Source organism: Poromitra crassiceps, assembly GCF_964638095.1.
Source record: "Poromitra crassiceps genome assembly, chromosome: 2".
NCBI classification, from domain to species: Eukaryota; Metazoa; Chordata; class Actinopteri; order Beryciformes; family Melamphaidae; genus Poromitra; species Poromitra crassiceps.
In genome coordinates this window covers 91,178,871-91,206,392 of record NC_139624.1, presented here as the reverse complement: position 1 = coordinate 91,206,392, position 27,522 = coordinate 91,178,871, and the positions used below count along the sequence as shown (strand labels likewise).

The 27,522-nt window shown below is 44.8% G+C and overlaps 1 protein-coding gene and 1 pseudogene across 2 annotated transcripts in view; one reads left to right on the top strand and one right to left on the bottom strand.

Moving 5' to 3' along the window:
• lyrm4b (LYR motif containing 4) overlaps nucleotides 1-27,522 on the top strand; it is a 112,531-nt gene that overhangs the window by 49,874 nt on the left and 35,135 nt on the right. Inside the window, exon 2 of the mRNA XM_083631964.1 lies at nucleotides 609-729. Within this exon, the coding sequence (XP_083488090.1) occupies nucleotides 609-729 (121 nt within the window). The remainder of the gene's footprint in view (nucleotides 1-608; nucleotides 730-27,522) is intronic.
• LOC310791377 (SPRY domain-containing SOCS box protein 1 pseudogene) lies at nucleotides 19,935-21,146 on the bottom strand (annotated as a pseudogene). The gene has a single exon. The product of its transcript is annotated as an SPRY domain-containing SOCS box protein 1 pseudogene (transcript).

Here is a 27,522-nt window from a genome sequence, read left to right as displayed (position 1 = left end):
TGGAAGCAGACTGCGGGGATAAGCTCTGCCCAGTCCAGAAGTGAATTCCCCATTCATTTTCATTTTCTCAATAGACATTTTGAAAAATCCTTATATAACAAGTTTTAAAGCCGACCAGCGTCGTGAGTGACCATAAACATTTCACTACTTGGAGCAAAAACAAGGTTGTGTGTGGTCACGGTGTAACGTCAAACTTTGTTTGACTGAACCAAGCTGATCTCTTCAGCCTCTCAGAGGATTTCAACACCAGCGTTTATTCAACACTTAGTGGCTGTATTTGTTATCTATTTGTTTTGAAATTGTATTGAAGCATTAATAAAGATAGTGCAATGTCGTGTTGCATCATGTTTTATTCATTGACATTATTAGACACTCTTTCTGATTATAAAATTAGCGTAAACCGTAATACACAGAATTCAGAAAACATCAAACGTAAAAAACTGAATTTGCAAACAAAACTGATTTCATAGGGCCCTACTTGAGTAGCGAGTGACAAATAATACATCATGTTATGTGTGTGTGTGTGTGTGTGTGTGTGTGTGTTTGTGTGTGTGTGTGTGTGTGTGTGTGTGTGTACATGTGCGTGCATGCGTGTCTGTGTCTTGCAGGACCTACGCGTTGCGGCGGGTGCGTGATGCCTTCAGGACCAACAGGAACATAGACGATCCTAAAACTGTGGAGAGACTGCTGGAGGAGGGAGAGCAGACGCTGGCCCTGATACAGAGACAGGTAACTCTCACTCTCTCTCCCTCTCTCTCTCTCTCACTCACACACTCACACACACACACACACACACTGTATCACACACAGTCTCACACAGTCACACTCACACACATAGTCTCTCACATGCACCAGTCTCTCACACGCACACAAACACACACACCAGACTCTCTCCTGGGTTAGTCAGGTTGACTAGCATGCAGATGAACACCTGTTTACTGACTGACCACCTGTACTGCACACACACACACACAGTCTCACGCACGCACACGCACACACACACACACACACACACACACACACACACACACACACTAACTGTACGCCCCCAACTGCACAAAGACAACATGCACACACTCGCACATTCAGACACACACACACACACTCATTACCGTGGCAACACTGGGCTAATCACCGGCCTGTTTGTCACTTTGTTCCCATAATGCATCAGCAGCCTCTCAACCAATCCCAGCGGAGCGTGCTCAGTTTCTCTCTCTCTCTCTCTCTCTCTGCCTCATCTCCCCGCTCACACACACACACACATGCATGCATGCACGCACGCACACAGTGCGTGTGTGTGTGTGTGTTACATTGAATATAGGTAAGAGTGGGATTTATGAGTCAGGTAGGTTCATGAGCAAATTAATACACACATTGGGCCCTATCTTTCCAGTGGCCTTAGGCGCAAAAACTGGCGTTAAACACAAAAAAACGTATACCATGGTCACATGCCAAAGAAACAAAACAAGACCATTAATTTATATTTTCATGCGTTTTGCAATCAAAATCTAGTTTTTATTACCTTCGATATGAGTTGAGAACCGGCGAGACAAAATAGTCCCCTCGGCTGCTCAAGATTATCATTGGATAAAATGGCCGCTTAGTGCCTGCACCCTGCCTGCACCTGGCAGAATTTCCATAAACTAACTAATAATTTGGCCAATTGTATGTAACATACAAAATAAAGCAAACGGCAATGTCTAAGAATGCAACGCCATGTAACTGGCTCGTTTAAACTCCTTCCTCCGGATTCCAGGGAATTACGTTAATGTCTGCAAGACGTTAAGACGTAAGTGGCGCGTGCCGCGCTCGGAGGAGACAAAACCATCTGAAGCTTTCTATGTTGGAGTCGAGGTACAGTATGTTTTGTACAAGAAAGTCTCTCAAGCCCCTTCTAAACATGCAGTGGAATCCGGATTATAACCAGCTGCTAGCTGGTCGGCCTGCATGTTTAGAAACAATTATCCGCCTTATGCGCACTCCTGCGAGTGTGGATCATTACCATCTGAGCCCCTAGTACAGGATCCGCATAATTGGAAAAACGGCTGTTGTTTAACACCGGCAGCTCATGTATGAGTGGGCGGGTGGTTAAATGGCACTTTACAAACCATTAATGTCCCAGTGATCATTATTTTCATGAATGGACATAGCGTTAGTTACGTGGCTGGATTATTTGGAAGAGAGCCAAATTAGGTGAGTAAACAAGTAAAAGTTGAATCGTTTCTTTCTCCCCCATCTGCCAGTTTAAAAATGCAACAAGGAGATTTGTTGTTTATTGTTTATTTGCACAAAGAAAAATGAATAACAACAGATAGTACAAGTATCTTAATACAAAGAAAATTGTGCAGGTGAGGGAAAGAAACCCGGAGGGGCTTATAGAGTCTCACCTTATTTAAAAGAAAATCTAAACTAATTAAAGACTAATAATGAAATAAAAACAAACAATCAAGACAATATATTTAAAACAATATAAAAGTTTAAAATATATATATATATATACAGAAAAAGAAAAAATATATATATACCGGTATATATATATAATAAAAGAAGGAAAAGAAAAGAAAAAGCAAACAGGTGCACCAGCGGGTAAACCAACGAAATCAATCAATAAAATACAGGCGAAAAGAAATAAATTAGAGTTAGCAAATAATTTGAACTGCATTTCCCGTAGTTGTCAGGTACTGTGCTCTTCTGAGAGAAGTTGTTTAAGTTTTTTTTTGAAAAGTGGAAATGAGGAGTGACTACGAAGTGCAGCAGAAAGACTGTTCCACATGATTGGACCTCTGTATTTGATTGAGAATTGGCCAAGGTTAGTTCTGAAAAACTGACTGTGTAAAAGATCAGCAGATCTGGTGTGATAACAAGGAATAAGAGACCTACTAATAAAGAATCTGTCGAAAGAAATGAAAGAAAGTGAATTATTGACCAATTGAAACACAAAAAGACATATTTTAAATGTATTAATGTCAAACAGCTCCAGAGTTTGAAATAATGGGACAGTGTGAGCATTCCAGGGAGAGTTTGTGATCAATCTAACAATTAAATAATAGATAAGGCAGATAAATAGATAAATCATAGAATAGTATAGGTCCAGGAAGTTTTTCCTTGACAAGACATGTTTTACTCAGCCTAATATACCACAGTTTTTTGCAACTTTATTTGGACACATAAGAGATGTGTTTTTTCCAATTAAGTTGATCATCAATGTTTACACCTAAAAACAACAGAAGAAAAATAGTGTGTATTGAAGATGATAGCCTACTACTTTTAGCCTACTGCAGAGGCTAAAGTACCCGCTAACGTTCACGTAGCCTATTAATGAATGAATAATTCGGGCAATCGCTTATATCAACGAATTAAACGTGCAAACTCACGGTTTCCTCAAGTGCTGCAAACGGCTTGAATGGTTTCTTTTCCTCCCGACCTGTCTGTCTTGTAGGCTATGTAAAAATGCAAGAGTTGCATCAGACATACATCGAGACATATAGCCTAACTTGTGGGGAGAAATAAATTGAAAACTAGTCAGCTATGACTTGAATGCCACTTGTAAAATCATCCACAGTGTAATGTTAGTGCGACGGTGCGACCACTATTTTGACTGGCGGCTTTTGGGCGATGTAACAAAGGCAAGCACTCACTTTTTCTGGCACATTGCCACTGCATGTTTTTGAATCGAGTTTGGTTACGGATTCGCTAAAGCTGTTTCCACATCACATTTATTTTTATCGATACACCCTACCGCACCCCCTCCCCCCGCCCACTCTACTCGCCATCGGCAGAGAGAATACGGACCATTTTGAGCTGTTTCTAAACAAAGACTCCTCATGTCTAAAACCGTAAAATATCCTGCTCTGGCTAGCCGGACATGATCCAGACTTCATGTTTAGAAGAGGCTTCAGTGTGTTGCTGTTAACTGCCCATTTCGTTGTTTTCTTTTTGTTGATCTCATCTTTTTCCTCTTCGACTTGATTTGTATCAGTGATAGAGGCAGCGCGCGCTCTTGCAAAGCGCCTGGCTGGCTTTGCAAAGTTGTAAACAGAGCTGGTTTGACAGTTGACAGCTGGGAGCTGGCTTCTGTCAGCTGACAACATCACCGAAAACGACAGATTTCGGGATCAGAAAGATTATTTTGATAAACTGAGCACACAGGGGTAATCTAAATACGGTAGTTACTTTGACCGACTACATTTTTTTCTAAACTTATAAAAGTGCCATATTATTAACCCTTAACGGTGGTATAGAGCTCAAATGGCTCTGTCGAGACCATGGAGCATTGATATGAATGGTGAACAGACCATTTGCCTGGAACTACTTAGCTAGGTGTACATTATCACAAAATAATGGACACCCTGCAGCCAATCAGAATTGAGTATTAACCCAGACCATGGTATAATACTGGAATATCCCACACGTAAATTCGGAAAAAGGCCAAATTCGAAAAATGCAACTGGAATATGCTGTTTACATGATCCTTATCAAATTCAAAATATTGTCATTTTCCGATTAATAGTGGAATATTGTGTGCATGTAAACGTAGTAATTGTAATACAATGTTGAAATACAGCACGTCTACAAGCACAGTGACAACTAATGCAGGACGTTTTGTTGGTTGATTAACTTGTTGAGTAGGCCTGAAGATAGGTGTCAAAACACGCATTTTGTATTTTCTATGTCAAAATCATTTTTTATATAATGATTAATTGATCGTTAACATGAATCCATTAAGGAAATTGATTACAATTTGCATCCCTTGTTTGAACACTGCATGTGCCTTCATACATTCATACAGCTTTACTTTTTGTATGTTTTCTTTATGTTGAACAACTGAGTTGTGTGTGTGTGTGTGTGTGTGTGTGTGTGTGTGTGTGTGTGTGTGTGTGTGTGTGGTTTTCCTTTGCGCCGCTATCTCTCACACACTTAGCTGTAACTGGACTGCAGGGACAGACCAGGGCTTACTGCTCATGTTTAATACACACACACACACACACACACACACTCACCCACCCACACACACACTCTCTTTCTTTCTCTTTCTCTCTCTCTCTCTCTCTCTCTCTCTCTCGCTCAGACACACACACACACACTTTTCGCTGCAGTCAGGAGGGATTTCAGCAAACATAAAACACTACAGCGCCCTCCGGTTTAGCTAAAGCTCACTCCTACCTAAGCGTGTGTGTATGTGTGTGTGTGTGTGTGTGTGTGTGTATGAAGGTCCATACGTCTCAATAAATGCGCAGCTACGACTGAACGTGTCACACAACGCATGCTTTGACACCTGAGTAGCATAGTCAATTTCGTTACGCGTTCACACACACGCGCGTTCGCAGTTTTTGATACTACGCGACCGGATCTGAAGTGCCAAACGACTCAATAAACATGCGCAGCTACGACTGAACGTGTCACACAACGCTTGACGTGTCATGTAGTTTCCCCATTGACTTGTAATGGTCATGCGTGTATGCGTGCGCTTACGCGCTCTGACTCTAAAATTACGCGTACATTTACGCGTAAAATTACGCGTTCATGTTGTGCGCGCTGCAGATACACTTCCGGTTGCGTAACACTCAAAACTGCGAACGGGTGTGTGTGTGAACGCGTAACGAAATTGGTTCTATTATCTTCATGCGTGCGTTTACGCGCTCTGGCTGCGCAACCCGCGTACATCATTACGCGTAAATGTACGCGTAATGATGTACGCGGGGTGCGCAGCCAGAAGATACGCATGAAGATAATAGAACAATTTTGTCACGCGGGCACATGCACGCGGACTATGATGTGCGCAAACTACATCACGCGTAACAACAAGCTGCGTAGCACAGCTACTTACAGCGTGTACACGTGTGACCAGTGTTGGAGAAATTTCGTTACGCGTTCACACACACACCCGTTGGCAGGTTTGAGTGTTACGCAACCGGAAGTGTATCTGCATCGTGCACAACACTGCGCGTACATCCACAAACACCATAATCATACTAAAGTTACCATGTAACCATGTACCATGTAACTTATCATCTCTGATTTAATTTCAGTAGGTGGCTGGAAAGTGGCACGGTTGATATTGTACAGTTTACATTGCTGCTGTGTTAGGGTTAAGGTAAGGGTTATGGTTAGGCATTTAGTTGTGATGGTGTGCAAGCAAACCTGAGCTGACCCAGAGTTCATGTCTGAAAGTGGCTTTTGTCACATGTTGTCTCCATGGAGACGAGACGGGAGCCCCATGCCGGCGCTAAGATGGCGGAGGCGGCAAAAACTTTCCAACTATGGGAGCACTTCACATTCTGTAAAAGTAGAACGTATGTTAGCTGCAAACTATGAAAATCGACCTTGCATGACACAGACACACCACGGTAATGAGGACAAACGATAACGTAAGGTTAGCCATGGATGAACTGGGCTCAACGAAGCTACCTTCATATAGTCAGTGGCTACGACTAAACACTCCCAGCCAAATCTACACAAAGCCAAGATCTACAGGCTTGCAGAGGGTGGCAGAGAAGTGTACGTGTGTGTGCGTGTGTGTGTGTGTGTGTGTGTGTGTGTGTGTGTGTGTGTGTGTGTGTGTACATTTTTGTATTAAACATTTTAATATATTTGGAATGTGTGCTTCTTATTGGAGTATGTGTCTGCCGAATTAGAGACATGCTTACAAGTATTCATAAAATGTTCATGTTTCCATAAAAAGTCTCAACTTGTATGTTTAAACCGTAAGTCGCCGACTTCAAAAGCCTTGACGCGAGACTCACACTTCATTCTTCACTCTGAGTCTCGAAAGATCTCCCCGATAGGGAGTTGCAGACTCCGCTAAACAAGCCACACGCTACATACACGTTAGCAATCACAATAAAACAGTACCTACCTCCCAGACGATGTTGTTATCTGAAGTTTCGCATAATCAGTATTCCCAAATATTGTGTAGTTTCCAATACCGAGCCCTTATTCAAATGCCAGGCGGGCAGCAGGCTCTAACTAGGTCACATAACAGACATGAGTGACATTACTGAAGATAGATCAAATGACTATTTTCTATGTATCTTGTGCAATCTATGGCAGGCGAAGTTGTAATTATCTATCGTCATGTCATGCTGTCTTTGGGTCATTTATAAATGAAATGATTTATGTCTTTTTTATTGATTTTTTTTGTACCGCTATTTTACATTGAAGTAAACGGCGAGTGGCACTAGTGTACAGGAGTCTGTCGTATTTACCCACAATGCATTGCGTTGCTCGCCCAGACCTGATGTAGTTGCCCCAGCTCTATTGTTGAGTGTCTATGGGATCAAATAACATAATCATGATCCCATAGGCATCCAGGAATTGAGCGAGGGGCCTCCTTATTCCAAGCTGTGTCTTGGGGGAGGCCCACAGTCTCAGACTTTGAAAACCCCTGCTTTAAGGAATAAGTTCACCCAAAAATGTAAATTCAGTCATTATCGACTCACCCCCATGCCGATGGAAGGACGGGTGAAGTTTGTTTAGTCCACAAAACATTTGTGGATTTTCACAGCAAAACAGAGATCTCCTAAACAATTGAAGTGGGTGACTACATTTTAGGTGACTTCTTAGGTGACTACACACAAAGTCACTTATAGAAGCAGCTGCACCACTTAAAAATGCCTCCATTCTGCTCAGCTGGTGTAATCCAAGTCTCCACGTGCCCTGAGATGCCAAATTGACTTGAAAAGACGTCGGGCCTGTCTGATTCTCAAGTGAACGAGCAATATAGGTGGCATTTCTAGGTAATAAGTTGTAATTAGGCTGTCTGAAACCAGTTTTATACATAAGTTAACTGAATTTGCAAACCTTTCTAGGTACCTGGTTATGGATAATTTTCGAGGAACCATACCATGGTACCTTTGTTTGGTTAGGATATCCCATGATACCTTGCGACCCTTACAATCGACGAAGAAGAATGAAGCGAGCCCCTAATGGCGACGCCCACAAAGCCGACCGCATCAGAAAAAAGTGAAACAATGTTGGCTAAATAACAAACATCTGTCACTTTCTTTTCATTTTTATTCTAGAATAGTCAATAACGCCAACCTTTACTTAATTTCAGTGCAGTCAGATGTTTGTACAGTGTCAGGAAAGTCACTTTTGAACAATAGTAGGAAGCATCTTACCTGACTCTGTTGTGGACAGCAGCCGCTAGTTAAGTTGCTAGCTAACGTTAACGTTAGTTTAGAAAACCCGCTCCGCGTGCCCCAAAGCAGGACTACACTGTACAGCCAGGAGGATAGCAGCATGGGAGACGTTCAAGTGTAAGTGGAGTTCGTTTTAACTGTGCTTTATTAAATGACAAACTGTCATTGCTTAACTAACGTTACCAATTTGTTTGTCAAATGCAACGTTCCAAGTTAGCTTGGTTTCACGCTTTTAATTTGAAGGCCGAAACGGGAAATGGTTTGAGTAGATTGAATTGACACTGGTCTGTCAATTCTATCATTTCACACGTACCATTTCCCTTTTTCACCTTCAAATTAAAAGTGTAAAAACAATGAAACGTTCGCCTGTGAAGCCTCGACCTGTTTGGATTATAATAACGTTAGAGAAAACAGCCATCAGCCATGCAGTTTTATACTAATTTATTGCGAAATGCTTTGGGAAACAACTTCATCAAGCTTGGTCAGAAAAGGTCTGTCTATTCAATGGAAACAGCACCAGTGCGACCTATCGCGTGCAATGCTACCTTCAAGAATGAGGACGTCTGAAACAAGTTATTTTTTAATCACCTATATTAAAATGAGATACCTAATTAAACAATTATCTAGTTAGGTAACTAGATGATATTAAGCTTCCTTGCATTACAGACACAACCGTCATATCTGTTTTAGCTTAAATCAGCCAGGTGCTGGAAGAAGGTGGCTGGCGGATACTGTAGCCTGCTACAGTTTTCACAAAGACTGCAGGGATCAGATGAATCAGATCACAGGGATCAGATGAACCAGATTAATGAGATCACAGGGATCAGATGAACCAGATTAATGAGATCACAGGGATCAGATGAACCAGATCGTAGGGATCAGATGAACTACCTAGATGAATCAGACCGCAGGGATCAGATGAATCAGATCACAGGGATCAGATGAATCAGATCACAGGGATCAGATGAATCAGATCACAGGGATCAGATGAATCAGATCACAGGGATCAGATGAACCAGATGAATGAGATCACAGGGACCAGATGAATCAGATCACAGGGATCAGATGAATCAGATCACAGGGATCAGATGAACCAGATGAATGAGATCACAGGGACCAGATGAATCAGACCTCAGGGATCAGATGAATCAGATCGCAGGGATCAGATGAATCAGATCGCAGGGATTAGATGAATCAGATCGTAGGGATCAGATTAATCCGATCACAGGGATCAGATGCAATATGTGTGAATTAGTGCAATCGGTGTATGTATGTGTTGTGTGTATCCCTGCATCATGACTGTGTGTGTGGGTGTGTGTGTGTGTGTGTGTGTGTGTGTGTGTGTGTGTGTGTGTGTCTGTGTGTGTGTGTGTCTGCACGTAAGCTTGTGTTCATGTTCGTTCTTGAATGTGTGTGTACTGAGGTTTGAAATGTATTGTTAATCAAGTGTGTGTGTGTGTATGTGTGCCTTCCTGCATTCATGTGTGTGTGTGTGTGTGTGTGTGTGTGTGTGTGTGTGTGTGTGTGTGAGAGACAGAGACAGAGAGAGAGAGTCTTTTTATGCGTGTATACTCGTATTCATGTCGATGTTTTCTGTGTGTCTGTGTGTGCCTTTTGTAAGTTACTTAGGGAGTAAAGATGATGGATTGCAGCTGCAGAGTGCCTCTGTTTGTAGATGAGAAACTAAGCCGGCTTGTTCTGTTTAATGAGAGAGAGAGAGGGGGGGGGGGGGGATGGAGAGAGACAGACAGACAGACAGACAGGGGAGAGGGGCACAGAGAGGGGAGGGGGAGAGAGACAGACAGGGGAGAGGGGCACAGAGAGGGGAGGGGGAGAGACAGAGAGGGGAGAGAGGGGAGGGGGAGAGAGAGACAGCGAGAGAGTGAGAGTGGGAGGGAGAGGGAGAGGGAGAGAGACAGAGAGTGGAGGGAGAGAGAGACAGAGAGGGGAGGGAGAGAGACAGATGTTGATGCTATCTGACAACAGATCATTTGTTTGTCTTGTAGTATGTTATAGTAAGTTTTCTCATTAATGTTGAGCTTTTCAATGCCTAAACTCTTGCTTGGCAATATGTACAATGGGTTACTCATGCCAATAAAGCCATTTGAATTGAAATTGAATTAACATAGAGGGGAGAGACAGAGAGAGCGGAGGGAGAGAGAGGAGAGGGAGACAGAGCCAGAGAGGGGGGGGGGGGGGGGGGGGGGGAGAGACAGAGAGGGGGGGGGGGGGGAGAGAGAGACAGAGAGAGGACAGAGAGTTAAAGGATGAGAAATGGGGGCGGGAAAGAAGAAACAAAATGCAGGAAGAGTGGCAGTTTCACCATCGCTATCTTGGTTTTTTGGAGCTAGAAGTGACGATAATGGGATGAAAAGAGCCATCTGCTATTCATAGCTTTCAAGGGGCGTTACGTGCTGCCGGGAACGCCCACCTGGCGGTCAAAAAAAAAACTTGTTCATTCCACTGGCCGCCTCGACTAGTTTCTCACACTGTGTTTGTCCAGCCAAAATGCCGGATACCTGTTGTGCTATCGGTTGCACTAACCGACGAGGAGACACGCCTGGCTTGTGCTTTTACAGAATCCCGTCGGAGAAAGAAAACTCAAAGGAGGAGGTTGTGGATTTGTGCGATTAGACGTGGTTCAGTCGCTGGGGAGGGCAAATGGCTTTTTTTCTACCATCAAAGTACACACATTTTGCGGCCAACATTTCATCAAAGGTAAGCTCAAGTAATGTTAACGGGGTATTTGAATCATTATTGTAACGTTACTTGAGCTTACCTTTGATGAAATGTTGGCCGCAAAGACGTGTGTACAAACGGCAGAACAAACACAGCGTGAGAAACTAGTCGACTCGGGTGGCAGTGGAATTAACAAGTTTTTTGACCGCCAGGTGGGCGTTCCCGGCAGCACGTAACACCCCTTGAAAGCTATGAATTGAGCTGCCCGATCACTGGACAGGCGACCTGTCAATCATGCCCCAATCTGGGAACCCAGAGTCTAGTTTCATTGGAAAAAAGACTCTGGGACAGCCCTACCTTTTCTCCCAGCTTCCTGTACAGCACGCCTCTCCTGCCCCCGTCACTTCCTTTTCCGTGTCCGTGCTCCACTGTTTACAGTCTAAATAGCAACTTGCGCCGCGACTTTAGAGTAATTTCCCACTGTTGTTGTAAGACGAGTTGACGTCTTCTATGCACTTTTAACATTATTAGTGAATAGGGCTGGGTATTGGCAAGGACCTCACGATACTATACGTATCACGATACATGTGTCACGTTACGATTGTATCACGATACATTGCGATACAATACATATTGCGATATATTGCAATACTTGACATAATTTACTGAAAATTTAATTTGCTGTGTACCACCCAGGTAGTGTAATAATATATACATCACTTTATATTGATATGATATGATATGATATGATTGAAATATCGATACAGTATTGCGGAAAAAAGTATCGCGATATATTGCCGTATCGATTTTATTGCACAGCCCTATTAGTGAATAGCCGAAATGGACGTGGAAAAGGAAGTGACGGTGGCTTTTCCGTCACTTCTGCTTTGCTTTTCCGCAGTCAGACTATTAGCAGTCAGACTATATAAATGAGTGAGTTATATAGAATCTCACCCCCCCTACAGTTGTCATGAACGGGTAAATTAGCTATAGAGACCAAAACCGTTTTTTGTACCAGGCTGCTGTGAAGTTGGACATTTTAACATGGGGATGGATTCACTTTTGCAGGAAGCCTCAAATGGCCATTCGAGGAACTGCAGTTTTTGGAACCTCCGCATAAATGTTTCCAAGATGGAGGTTGCCGTCTGGGCAGGAGAGAGGGGGCGAAGGAGACAAGAAAGAGAGATGAATTGCAGACTGTTGTTTTTCTATTAATAGATGCACACTCTGTTTACAGTGTGTGTTCAACTTCATCACACACACACACACACACACACACACACACACACACACACACACACAGCTGTTGGAGAGTTGCCATAGAACTCCTAGAAAGTCCTAAAGTGTCTTTCCATTTGTCTTGTTTGTCTAGGTGTGTGTGTGTATGTGTGTGTGTGTGTGTGTGTGTGTGTGTGTGTGTGTGTGTAGCGCCCTCTGAAGAGCCATACCTCACAGATTACTGCTTCTTAACGTCAGGCCAGTGTCACATCTGCGTCAGACATCTTGGCTCAATGGAGATGAAAGGCTCCTGGGTGGAGAGTTATACCAAAGTGCATTGATAAGAAGTGACAGTCAATCGATCGCTCCATTGCAACATCAGCGCGCAACATCAGCGCGCAGCAGCAGAGCTACGCCTCCGCCATCTTTGCCCGAAGGTGACTAGTGAAACCTGTCTGTCTATGGAAAAAACAGCGTCCAGTAAAACGTCCCGCCTAACTGTACAAAGTGTCGTACAAAAGTACCTCTGCCAGTTGAACAATGAAGAAATACCCTTACCTCTATTGTCCTGCCAAAAAGGAAATCAAGCACCCAGCTGCACAACCACCCACCCCCAACTTACTTCCTCCCACAACATATCATACTGTGTGCTTTTTCTACATCGACAATGACAGCGAACACTAGAGCTGTCGCGATATTGACTTTTTCCATACCGCAATCAAACCGTCGCAGTAACCGAAAAAATATATATATTTGTAGTGTACTTTTTTTTGCAGTGTACTGAGTGCACTATACCTGATAGCTGATGATTATAAATAAAAGCTATTTGCAGCGTTGTAATGTTACTGATATGATCTGACTGATCAGTGTGCCGTGCACCTTGCCATTCAGCTGCGATGGTAAACAGCTTTCAGAAAGCGTGTGCGACTGCGATCATGGTGTTAGCACACGTGGCATGGCTAATTAGTTGGCAGAAAGGAGAGCGAGACAGCTTTTGCGATTTATTCCAGTAACATCGCAGTCTGTATATTACTGGAGTTGGAGTGTATCTCTGACTGAGGACGTCCTGTCTCACTGACGACTAGCCTGATTCGCATCTCATAAGGTACATAACATAGTTAGTCGCTCGTTAACAGCTGATGACGGCTGCGTGCAGAAATGCGTCCATTGTTTGTGCTCGATAGCTGAGCCATTTCATTGTTAATTCCATCCCTCTGCTGTTTGCCTGCTAAACTGCAGTAGCCTATCTGTCACTTCTGCTCCTGTGTGAGTGTGCGCTTCCAGAAAAGGTCTGCGTTGCTTCCGCGGCACATTACTTTGTTTCAGAGTGCGTTTCTTCTTATGAAATTTAATTTCTCTTATGAAATTATTAACACCAGAGAATTTGGTCAGACTGGAGCATAATGACCAAACAACTGACCAGATGCATGCAGCCCTACAGATTACATCACTTTTACAAGCAAAAAAAATAAGAAAGGGTGGGGGGGAGCAATTACTCGATAATCAGCTTGACCCTGCGGTGGGCATGACTTTTTGTATAACCGCCGTGATGCGATAATCGTGGCAGCCCTAGTGAACACCATTTCTTTTTTTGTTTGGGCCTTCCTAATTTCTGACTATCGGTTGTATTTCTCCCTTTAGGAAACCCACTTTCCACTCCGAAAACTGGCCGCTGCCCCAGAATCTGAATCTATTAAATGCTCATAATTTGGTACGATATGTTGTCACAGAACGATAAAACGTGTGGAGAGGTGGTGAGTTAAAGGCAGAGCTCATCCTAAAATCGTCAGGATTAAATCAGGATATAAATCTATAGCCTTGTTATTACATAATTGCCTCTGATTCGATTATTATTGGTTTTTAGTAATAACGTAATAATTAATAACTACGGTAGCTCTGAAAGCAGAATTATAGGAAAAATAATGCCAAACAGACAACTATAGCCTACAACTAGAACTAATTAGAATTGAAATTGTATTGCACAGATTATATTCTTTGCTAGCTCTCGCGGGCCACATAAAATGATGTGCCGGGCCGGATTTGGCCCCCGGGCCTTGAGTTTGACACGTGATCTATAGGTCATTTTGGTGTGAGATTTGGTGTGAGTTTGGAGATATTGGCCGTAGAGAGTTCTGCCTTCTCTCCAATACATTGGAACTGGATGGCACTCGCTTGTGGTGTAGTGCCTAAAAAATACATTTGCAGTGGGGCGCGCAAATGGCCGATCATAGACCAATAGCGGGCGGCTCTGTGTGTTCTTCAACATCTGCCGGACAATGCTGAGGATGTTTATTCAGTCTGTGGTGGCCAGTGCCTTCCTGTTTGCTGTCGTGTGCTGGGGCAGCAGGCTGAGGGCAGCGGACGCCAACAGACTCAACAAACTGTTCTTCAAGGCCAGGAACATTGTTGGAGTGGAGCTGGGCTCTCTGACAGAAGTGTCAGAGAGGAGCATGTTGTCCAAGTTACGTTCCATCATGGACAACGTCTCCCACCCACTCCATGACGAGCTGGTCGAACACAGGAGCACGTTCAGTGCAAGACTGATTCCACCCAGATCACCCACAGAGCGCCACAGGAAGTCATTCCTGCCTGTGGCCATCAAACTCTTTAACTCGTCCCTCAGACACTCTGAGCCAGTCAATAATATAGATATATATCAATATCAGGTATATAATATATATCAATAATATAGCCTTGGAATCTCTCCACCCGTCCACCGGCAAGTTCCCTCCTGCTTCAAAGCAGCGACAATCATCCCCATTCCCAAGCAGCAGAAAGTGACCAGCCTCAACGACTGGGGCCCAATAGCCCTCACGCCCATAGCCAGCAAGTGCTTTGAAAAGCTGGTTATATCACAGATCCACCCCACACTCCCCCCGGACCACGACCCGCTAGAATTTGCATACCGCCCCAACAGGAGCACAGCGGTGCAGTAGCACACGTGCTCCACACCGCCCTCTCCCACCTGGAGGGGAAGGACACCTATGTGAGAATGCTGTTCGTGGACTACAGCTCAGCATTCAACACCATAGTACCCTCCAGGCTGGTACGCAAGCTCAAGGATCTGGGACTAAACACAGCAATGTGTGACTGGATCCTGGATTTCCTGACAGATCGCCGCCAGGTGGTGAGAGTGGACAACCTCACCTCCTCCCCACTGACCATCAGCATAGGAGCGCCCCAGGGGTGCGTCTCCAGCCCCTTCTGGTACGACCTCTACACCCACGACTGCGTGGCGACTCAATCTTCGAACACCATCGTGAAGTTTGCAGACGACACAGCAGTCTTTGGGCTGATCTCCAGGAGCGACGAGACGGCCTACAGAGAGGAGAGAGGAGATACAGGGTCCCAAAAGCACGCACAAATCGCTTGAGGGACAGTTTCTTCCCGCAGGCTACGAGACTCCTTAACATACACAAATAGTGAAGTAGCTGTACTGTACCGTACTGTAGCTGCTACCATTATGTATGTCTAATGTTTAATTGTATGTTTAATTAGGTATATGCTATTTGCACCTGTACGTAAAATACGTCGAATTTAAAATGTTTAAGCACGTCTAAAGTATGCACATGACATGTGCACCTATATGCAGTGAATATGCCACTGTCTGACTTGTCTTATCACTCTACTGCCTTATTGCTAGTTGTGTCTCTTGTTGTTTTTGCACTCATATGCCCTGTTATATTTGATGTTGTAAACGGAGTCCACTGCACAAGAATTTCACACGTGATACTTGTACCCCGGAGTGACAATAAAAAAAAATCTTGAATCTTAAATCTTGAAATCAAAAAGCGACTTTTGATCATGTCTGATTGTACAGTAAAACTCAATGTGCAATAACTGCTACTGCAATTTGGGCAATAATCAAATAATCCACACTGTTACTGTTCATGTCTGACTGCTCATTTTACTGATCGACCTAATGCACCTTACTCTTTATTATTATTACTATTACTATCACTCACACTGCTGTATTTAAGAAAATATTACCGTACATACAGTACCTCACATATTTAACTTTTTTGCAAAATGGTGCTTGATGAGGATTGTAGGAGAATTGTGACACTTTATTGTATATAGTATAGTAGTATAGTATATGTAACTTCTATCGTATTGTTTTATGGTATATAGGGATGCACGATATGGATTCTTACAGCCGATACGATAACCGATAAATATATGCTTCTCCTGGCCGATAACCGATACGATAAACCAATCATTATTTCACATTTTTGTATTAAAAAAATAAGTTCTTAACCTGTATTTTATGCACACCTGGGGTAAAAAGAAAGAAAGGGCAGATGTAGTGAGCAAAGATGGATGATTTAATATTCCATAGCTCTGACATAACCAATCTATTGTGAACACAAAACAAACAACACTTCTGATATGATTGTTTTAGTGTATCACTCAATAGTCAATACAAAAAATAACGGCTTTTATAGAACCGAAAGCCTATAGCTGCTTAGTCTGCAGATAAAACACAAAAGGCATAGTAATTTAGACTTATTGGCATGTTACTGGCAACTAAATGGGCTGTCTGAATTTTGCATTGGGGCCAGTTCTATTGAAGTTAGGGCTGCAATCGATTTTGAATCGTAATGGAATTATTTAGTTAGGACGATGTTAAAAAAAATGAAAATCACTTTTCACTTTTAACTAGGGTAATTACAGTACGGCGGCTCTCTCTTATATACGCAACTATGTGCTGCTTCCCCGCTGTAGTCTCTCTGAAGGCCGTGGCTAGTGGTTACTATACTAAAGACAGCAGTGCAACAAACTTATTTCAACGCCTTCAAAAAAGCACACGGATTGCGAGCAGCGTGTTGCACTGCGGACTGCACAAGATAAGAGCCACAATACACACACACGAACACAGACGTTATCACCGGACGGTGAAATGTTGCCTTTTGGACACAACAACAAAACAACACGTGAGGCCACCGAGTAGCTTACAGCATCTAGTCTCGGTTTCCAGACGTTTGGTGAGCGGCGCTAACAGCGCCACCTAACCACCAAACTTCTGGGAATTTCATTGTCAAAATCTGTCTCTTCGAGCCCGGCGAGAACGGCCGGCAGCAGACACGCCTACATTTATTATTAGAATTTTATTTGGTAGCGGCAATGCAATGTTTCATAGTTCCAATATAGAGCAAGACACTGATGTGCTGCAAAGAGAGTTTATACCTGTTGTTTATTTTACAATAATTTTTCCTACCCGGAAGTGGTCCGCTTGCTACTGTGAAGTCATCAGCAGGCTCTGTAACGTTAGCCTCGGGAGTCGGGCTTATCGCTGGGGGAAAGACCTCTAGCCGCCGGGGCCGGATGAAACACGTCCTATTAACAGGTTACGTTTGTTTCTAAGTGATTAATATGTTTCTCCGCAAACGCGGCGATGTTTTGCGAGACACCGGTTCTGTATGAGCGTCACTGCCCCCAGAAAGCAGGCCCGCCCACAACACTCATGATTGGTTCTCCGATGCAAGGCTTCCAACAGCACCACCTAACGTTATGAAAAGATTTAAATAATAATATTCTCAGTCTTAATGTAGTGAAACGGATTAAGACTGAGACCTGAGTCTATACAGCATCTGGCTGTAACGTTACTAGCGTCAGCCTGACTCACCTCGGCACCTAGAACGCTTAATCAATTCGATCGACACCGATTCGGGGAGTCCACTACCAATGAAATGCGAAGTAACGGCTATTGCGAGGAATGCAGGAATGGATGCCGTGTGCTTACCATGTGACGCCTAGGGGAGGAGAGATCTTTGGGTAGACAATATGGCGGCCTGCTCTGGTCGGACGTAGGCCGCGTGGGCTGACGAGGACCAGCGGCGCCGCCACGGCGACTTACGACGCCCCCCGGGCGTGGCCGCAGCGCTACAGCAGGCGCTGGGTGATCGACCAATCCGGCGCGCTTCGGCGCGGTGACTTAGCAAAACCCCCCGAGATGGACAAGTGCTAGCCATGTGTTTGTGAGCAGTAATGTGCTCGCTTTCCGTGCTGTTCTGGGACGGTTTATTTACAGTTTTATGCGTCGACTAGCCAGTCGGAGAATGGAGTTATTATGGCACTAGCGGGTGCCTGCACGAAGTGAGCAAGATTTATGATGCACTTCTGGAAGCACTGCAATAGCTGCTTGTATGTGTTTTAGATCTATTTGTTGTGTGGTTTTATTTTATTTTAGTTCTTTCTTATTGTGCTGTCTGTGTTTGTGTACGTATTTTATATGGACCCGAGTCTGGAATAAAGTTTATGTATATGACTTTAGCGCCCCCTTGCGCTATAACTTCGGGGAGAGCGCTGGAAGGGAACACTTGTTCCGCGCTCCGCCGACTTACTCCGGGGCATTGCTACTGCTTGGACTCTGGAAATCTTGGCCAGCAGGATAGCACATTCAAATATTAGCAATTATAGGCATGCATGAACTTACGCCCCAACGCCCCTTCCGGCATACAGCATTATGGACGCTAGAAGCTCGATTCGCTAAATGAATGGGATTAATGCCGGAATGCGATTAATGACTTTTCCGAGGCAACCCGGTGCTGAAGCTATGGCATTGACATGTGATTGATACGGAGATAGAGGGACGCAGGAGGTCTCTCGGCCTGGTTGATATGACTGACAATCCGCAAGCGGCATGATACCAGGAAGCATTATTATTATGAGTGATGCAAGGATGCGGTGACGCACGGTGATGACGGCCCGGCGATGCCTGGAGAAGCCTGGACACCAATAGTCGCTGAATGGATATTTTTAACTTGCAGCATTGTTACCGTGGAATGAGAGTAGGCTTATATGTGGAGCCGTATACCGATGATGGGCATCGCCCGCCACACGGTTAAATGTCCAAATCATATATATATGTATGTTATATGTATATATACTGTATGTATATTCAGTGAGCAGCACGGCTTCTGTTAATTTGACTGGGTGGCTGGGGCATCGACTCGGAGAAAGGGAAACGTTTTTTTTTTTTTTTTTTTTTTTTTGGTTGAAACGGAATCTGGCTGTCATTAGACATTGATTAACTGAACGCTATTGCTAACTGATGCTTTGAACGTCCGTTTGCAATGATTCTGGCTGGCTATTAACTATTGTAAATTGTGCAATAAATGCAATGAATGCAATTTGAGCACGATGTGTGAATACATTTGATGTTAATTGTTTAGGCCTAATTATTTAACACGTTAGAGATGTGTGTAGTTCTCCATAGATTTAGCCTCTTCATTTTGCTCTCGAATGCACCAGGTTATTTAATTTCACGTTATTGGATGAAGAGACATTTAGTGTAGCTCCGCCGTCTTTCTTTAGCTGTAGGCGAGGATATAACGACCAGTTCACGGAGATTGTCAAGAGATCATTCATTCACTATGATAAATGCATAGCTACTTATGCCCAGCTCGTTTCCTTCGCGCCCGACGTGCGGACCGCAGGGAATGGTTAGATGATTGTTTTGAAGCACGCCGAAGTGATTTGAAATTAGGATTTGGTTGCTAAAATTATATGGCACTGTTATGTATTAAAGAGGTGATTACGTTACCGTTGCGCTCGACTGCTGTCCGGGACGGGCTCCGCGGGCGTTCCCTGCGCTCGGGGCTGACGATGCTGCGAGCCGTCCCGGCTGGATAGCTTTTAATCGTGGGAGCCGAATTCCCAGACCACGTCGTGGAACTGCGTCGTGCTGAGAACGATGATGGAGCAGGACCTGCGCTTACGATGGCTTGATTAGCAGGATCAGAACAGCGGACGCTTGGAGACTGGATGGCTTGATGGCCCGAACAGAACGGGGCCGCGGATGGATGAGACTTGAAAATGAGAATTGCATGGCTGCGGCCAGCTCCGGGCCCGGAGCGCGCTCTCCCCCCGACTGAGCTGTGGTCATCGACCCCGTCATTGGTAGAGCAGGTAGTTCTTGAGAGAGGCGGGCAGGGGCAGTCCGTGGATTTCGCTCAGGCGCTCCCTTCCTAGAGCCGCCCGCACTGAACGCTTGCACAGGTCCCTCAGAGGGAGGGGCTCCGCATCGAGTCCGTTTATGTACCGAATTCGTATTTCGCAGTGTCCCCACACGGCGCTCACTACTGGGTACACTTTCCTGCCCCTAAGTTCTCTGAACGCCACCCCTAGATCATGACCATTTACTATGAAGCGCAACGTTCCCTCATCCATGTCCAAGACGACTAAGAGCGAGTCTGGTATTATGAAGGTGTCGTCTGGTTCCAGGAAGGCGGGGTAGGTTCTGCCCGCGTGGTTCTTGCCGTCGTGGTAGAGTTTACACCGGCCCAGGTCCCAGCCCCAGGATTCGGTGTTGTTTCCCACTAGGGCCGTGTAGCCCACCGAATGCAGCGGCGCGTCGCCCGTGGCCACCCCGACCACGGCGTGGGACCCCCTCTGGTGCCTGGCCCAGCTGACCTCCCACGCGTGCAGTCCTCGCGTGTAGCCCGCCCGGCCGCGGATGGCGTCCGTGCTCTGCGCCACGGGGTGCCGGTGGAACACCAGCTTGTTGTCTTCCTTAACAAAGATGTTGGGCGAGCAGTCGTCGTTGTTCCAGGAGTGCTGCGCCTGGACGTCCGGGCCGGCGGGCGGCATGTCCAGCAGCAGGTCCAGCCGAGAGGGCTTGGTGTGGTTCGGGGCCTGGAGCTCCGCCTTCATTTTCGGCCCTAATGGCCTGTCGTATGCCCCGGCTGGAGCTGCTGCGCTCCTCACGGGGATTTTCGACCCTAATGGCCTGCCATATGCCTTGCCCGGGGCCGCAGCGCTCCTCGCGGGGGCGCGCGTTTGCTTCCCTCCGCGCCCCCGAGTGCTCGTGCCCGGGCCCGGAGCGCTCTCCGCTTCGGCCCTTGCGCGACTGCGAGTTGTTACTTGTCCTCGTGACTTGGCCCCGTTTGCTTTCTTTCCTCTGCTGCGCGCCGGCCCCGCTTGCTCTCTCTTGACGATGAGGTTCCCCGTCTGAGATGCGTTCGGTGCTGCCGAAGCCTGCTGCCGTCCGCTTGCCTGTTGCAGCCCGTACCCGGGCATGGATGAATCGACGGGCGAGTCCTCGTCGGAGCTGGGTGCCTCGAGCTCGAATTGGTACTCGTATTCTTCGTCTTCGGAGCTCGACATGTTGCAGGAGTGAACGGTGAGTGGTCTCGTGAATGCAGATGGCTTGATAGCGGAATCTGGAGGGAGGTCTCGTGAAAGCAGATGGCTTGGTAGCAGAATCTGGAGGAATGGGCAGCTTGAGAAGTGAAACGCGGCTTCCGGAGAAGGAATTGGATCACTTAGTGCAGCGGCTGGAGGGCAGGGAACAAGGACTGTGGTGCGCTCGGCGTGGCTATAAATACTGCCATGTCGTAGCCTCGGCACTGACGACATTAACGCCGTCACCTAGGCAAGTGCGTCACTACTGCCTGACGACATTAACGACGTCACTCTGGGATTACTGCACTTGTCGTCACGCTAGGATTACATGCGATGCTGAGGTCGCTATGTCTCTAGATTACGTGTGGCGTGAGGCAGCGTGTCTGGTCTTCATCTTGAAACTAGGTCGAGACCATCATTTGTCACCAGCGATTACGTATTTTGTGGGCGGAGCCGAACTGGTTGCAGAAAGTGACAGCTACAGTAGCAGTTCAGCTGTCATAGAAATATGGAATATCCGGATGCCTCCTCCACGTATTTTAAAGCTTTGCCAGCAACAGACAGGTTATCTTACACATAAGCGTAAGCACGTAAGCTAACTCTTTCAATGGGGTGGGGTTTCCTGACCCGTACTCACTGTCAGGATGGGTCTAGGATTCAGCTACATCGCCAAAGTTGAAGTGCCGCACATCGTCATATTCCTAGTGGGAAAATCCAGCGTCTATACGGCACAAGATGTCTTTTTCCCGTATTCCGGGGATCTCTCTAGTTTCGGCTTCACTTGTTTACTCAGAGTTTCTGCCGACCCGATGCGTGCGCAACTGCAGCGACATATCCCTGTGACGTCCACTCCAAATTGGTCCATAGATTTTTGGTTGACACACGCAACGGTGACATTATGGCTGGGTTCAAAAAATCGATTGTCCGATTTTTAATCGATTTTTATTTTAATCCTTTGATATCGATTCATATGTCCAGAGATCGATTTTTTATTACAAAAAAAAAAGATTTTTTTTTTTTTATATAAACAGGCTAAAATATTATGCTGTGTGGTAGTTGAAACATAGTTTCAAGTTGACGTTTATTTATGTTTGTAGTTGAAACAAAAACAAATACTGTAGGCTACGTACTGTAAATGGAAATGTTTGATCATTAATATCTACTTTTAGAAATTATATAGGCTGAAATCAAATCACTGTGCATAATTGTGAAAGTGTCTTTATTGACAGATGAAAAGGTTGTTATTTACCCTTTGTCACCACCTGGTGAGTAAATATATGTGTATCTAAAACCATTAAAATTGACAACCGGTCCGCAACCTTTTTTCCCCATGTATCTACAGTACTTGGCTCAAAAAAGGTTGGGAACCCCTGTGTTACATAACTGGACAGTCATGTAATTCAGGTTACAGCTCAAAAAACACATTTTGGTATCACTAACCAAATCGATATTGAAATTAATCGAATCGGGATTAATCGATTCGCACCCTTGTGAATCGGAATCAAATCGATTCTTGAAATTTGAACCAATACCCAGCTCTAGGTGACATTTGCTAATGTCTTGGCTTTTCCCGCTAAAGGTTAACCTCATTACCTGGATCAAAACATTGCTGTGAGTAAAGGTCTGTAGATTATTTTCAGGACATTGTCTCAAGCGGATTGTTTTGTTTAAATGTTGTTTTGTTGTTTAAATGTTGTTGTTTTGTTGTTTATATGTTGTGTGTTTTTCTAGCACGCCAATAAATGTGTTGTGTGTTTTTTCCACTCTCTCTGAATAATGCCGTCTCTGGCAAGAGAGACACATAATCACTGGAATTTGATTATTCTGCTGGCTGGGGCTCAAAAAAAAATTCAGCAAAAAGTAAAAAGTTTAGAAAAATCATTCGCACATGCCACTCGCTCTCTTCTTTTTTGCCTCATTTTAGAGGGGAGTATAAATGTATGCTTTTCTGAAATTATAATAGCTTTTAATTCATACTAGGCATCTCACGCGCTACGCCCTGTAGCTTGCATACACAGCTCGGCCTCGCCCGCCCTGCAGCTCACCAGCTGTGCGGGCTCACTTGCGCTTATGACATCACTGATGACCACTGTGCGTCATGGCCTCGCCTGCTCTATGGTACCGTAATTAGGGCAATCACCTCATTAAAAAATCTGGCTCTGTCAGGTCACACACACAGCCCAGGGGCGGAAGCCATCGTCTCCCGTCTGGTTCCTCCCTACCTACTTATACTCCCATCACTTATATCAGTTGTTCCCAAACTGGGGTACGCATACCCCTAGGGGTATGTGGAGGTACTACAGGGGGTACTTGAGAGAAAGGGGAAATCTGAAAAAATAAGAATAAATCCTGAAAATAAATGAAACATTAAAATAAATCTGCTCAGGAGGAACTAATTGCAACTATTTTACTAAATTTCTTATTTTGCAATGTTATATTCTTCAAAATGTGGGCTATAATTAATTCATTCATTATGCAATTTTTGGGTAAAGGGGGTACTTGTATTCGGAAATCAGGGAAAGGGGGTACTGAAGCCACTGAGAACCTCTAGCTGCTTTCACACACAGATCGCAGTTCAGAAGGCCCGCAAAGCCGGCAGCCTCGCCACAGAAATTGCTTTCACACACAGCCAAGCAGCACCACCACATTCCCGTCTTGGGGTGTGCTTTCAGGTGACAGCCACCGCTCCTGGATTGAAAGGCGAGCGGAGGCATTTCCACCCAGCTCCTCCTAGCCCAAATTAATATTTTCATAGGTTAGTGTAGCCTAGGCTACTGTATGATGAACGAATTCATTCAACAACCAAACATCGCCGATGTACGCCAGCCAACGACGTGCAGCTGCGGTCGTTAAGGATCAAACTGATAAAACAGGAAAGTGTTGTCCACATGCAGCATGGTAACAAGGCATTCAATATTCACTTTATTCGACTTTATGGAGGATCACAGATGCACCATCATGTAGCCTATTAGGTACAAGGCTAATTCTTATCTTTTGTTCCAGTTTTTTGTAAAGCAAATTATTCCCATCAAGTAGCCTAATTAGCGTCCGTTCTGAACAGCTGCAGTCTGCATAACGTTACTCGTCGTCGGGAGAATAGTATAGGCTATAAATGCACATGACTACTATAACGTTAGTAGTTTTTGTAAGGGAATGCACAACTGGCTAGCTAGACAGATTGCAGTTCTGGAGCTGGTTTCCAGAGGGAATATCCTCTTAATTTTACCTACTAATGTCAACATCGTTTGAGCATAAAGCCTAACCTACTTACTCAGAGAGTTCCCCAAACTTTTGAGTAGCCAGTCAGATTGAAAAAGTAGCCGGCTCATGTTCGCGGCGTTTGTTCAAGTGTTCCTTTTCCCAATTAATAAACAAACCTCAAATATGTATCCATGAGTGTGACAATTGAAATAATACAAATAAACATTCTTATAAAGGCCCAATGCTCAATTTAATTATAAATAAAACAATATCCATATTGCAAAACACAAACAGGCAATGTATATTTTTAAGAACAAAGAAAATACTAATAACTATGTTTCCCACAGGATTTGGAGAGATTGTGGTGGGTAGACCTTGCTTGGACCCTTTTGGGGGGTTCGGGGGGCCATGCCGCCTGTAAGAAAAATTTGTACATTTTAAACTAAAATGCATGAATCTGGTTCACTTTGAGAACCAATTTAAGAGTCTAGATCAGGGGTGGGCAATTATTTTTCATGGGGGGCCACATGAGAAACCCAGATTGTTGCTGGGGCCAAACAAATATTATCATGCCGTAACCCAGGAACTTTGATGATAGAGAGGACCACAAAAAAATGTCCTCGCTACCAGAGGGCCAGATTTTGCTGAGGGTTGGGGGCCAAACGGTGCCGGTGCGGAAAAATGTTGGGCATTTGAAGTCAGGTTTAGAGGAATAACTTAGAATTTCTAATAGCCAAAATGTTTTTCTAGAAATAAACTAGAATATGAGTGGGTTCATTTAAGCATAAGTATCAGTAAGTGGCCCGGGATTCTCAAAGCCTGTGTTGAGGGTCACACAAGAACAAAAATGCACTCTTGAAGCTAAATAAATCCAAAACAAACAAGTTAATTATTTACAGTTTCACTTAATTGTAGAACAGTCATTTCTTACACATGAGATTACTTTTAGCCTTTTAGTCATAGTGTTAGTGGTTAACACTGTTGCCTCACAGCAAGAAGGTCCCGGGTTCGAACCCCGGTCCGTCCCAGGTCCTTTCTGTGTGGAGTTTGCATGTTCTCCCCGTGTCCGTGTGGGTTTTTTCCGGGTGCTCCGGTTTCCTCCCACGATCAAAGAAAGACATGTATGTTAGGGTTAATACTCCTGTCAGTGCCCCTGGCCAAGGTACTGGCAAAATGAACTGGAGTTGGTCCCCGGGCGCTGCACAGTGGCTGCCCACTGCTCCTACTTCTAGGAAGGTTCCTAGTAGAGGATGGGTCAAATGCAGAGGATGAATTTCCCCCAAGGGGATAAATAAAGGATAACTTAACTTAACTTAACTTATAAAGATTATTGAAAGATATTCCATATTCCAGACTGAAATGTTATAACAGAAGTGGAGTATCGGCCAGAATGACATGAACATTTGGACACTTATTCAGCGGGTATCTTGTATGTTGCGTTCAGGTGCACTGTACTTTTTTTTTTTTTTTTACAGTGTATAAAAGTAACCGGTAGGCCAGAGGCCAGTAGGCGGAGAAATAGCCGGCTGCTGGGGCTTGGGGAACTCCCTGCTTACTAGACACGGAGCATTCCTCCTGGCTGCATTTTTTTACTTTCACTTGTGCTTTTCTTGCTGCATGAGGTGCTTCCCCCTGTATTTTTTTTTATGAATGAACTGACCATTCGCACCGTTCCGGCTTGCCGCTCCTACGCTTTTAGGTGGAGGTGGGTTGCAGGGTAACCCGGCGCTGTGACTAGGTCCACTGGCGGAACGAAAGGCGTACAACAATTACCCACCAACCCGCTTTCAGAACTTTCACATCGGAGGCGCGGATCCCATTTTCCGTGCATTTTACGGCTTTCAACACCGGTGTGAAATCGGCTACTGACTTATATAGCCTCAGACTGATGACATCACTGATGACATCATCACTGAACTATAGCCTCAGGCTTAGGGTAATCAGACTTAGGGCAATCAGGGCAATTAATCTGCCCTAATTAAAAAAATCAGGCTCCATCAGGTCACCCGCACGTGTGCTCTTTACACCCCCTGAAAGTTTCAGCCCGATCGCACGTAAAACGGCACAGCTGTGGCCGAACACAGAACTTGAAACAAAATGTGGACAGAGCCCACATACTCAATTTTATATACTAGCAGACCCGTGGGGACCCCCCTGTCTGGAACATGACATCATCACTGATGACATCATCACTGAACTTATGACATCATCACTGACGTCACTGATGACATCACATCATTAGGTAATCAGGGCAATCCTAATTAAAAAATCCGGCTCCGTCATGTCACCCACACAGGTGCTCTTTACAACCCCTGTAAGTTTCAGCCCAATCGCAGCCTGTAAAACGGCACAGCCGCGGCCGGACAAAATTCATCCAAGAAACTGTGAAGTCGTGTCACACCTGTCCTGTAGGCTGTAGAAGAGAGGTAGTGCCAACTACTTTGACAGAAAGAGATCAGAGTAGATGGTATGGACTGGTATATCGCAATACTTTTGACCACTACCAAAACACAACCAGAGCTCAGATAGTCCAAGGATCTAGAAAAACTGGATTGCCAAAACTATGACATCGCTGTCTACCATGCCATCATAGATGGGTGGGTGTATGACCCTGCTCTGCCGCTTGTGCATGCAGGAGGATTCTGGTGTCTGCCTCAGAATGGTTGCATGGCTGAAGTTTTGTGAGATGGCAATGCTTGTTGGAGAGCAAAGTGTGGAAGCACACAGTCAGAAGGAGCCATGTCAGTCTGTGTGTTGATGATTGAGAAGAGCTCCTTTTTGTTCACCTCGTTTTTTAGGAAGCCGCTGTTCCATTCCTGCTTGGGGATTGGAGTGCTGCCATCACCGACTTTTGTCCATGGGCCATTCATTCCCACGTCGTTGCTGTGTCTGTTCTCTCGCTCGCCAAAGCAGATAATAATCAATAAAATCATTCAAAACGAATTAAAAATTATACACACATACTGTAAAGCTACAGTATGCCGTCTCTCTCTCTCTGTTTCTCTTTCTCTCTATCCAATAAATTCACTTGATTCGAAGAAGCTTTATTGACACGACTGTCAAAAACTCTATTTCCAAAGCAGTTTGAAGTACATTACAATCAGGGGGCGGTGGAGAGGGTGCTCTCCTATATTTTATTTCATTTTGTATTTCTTTT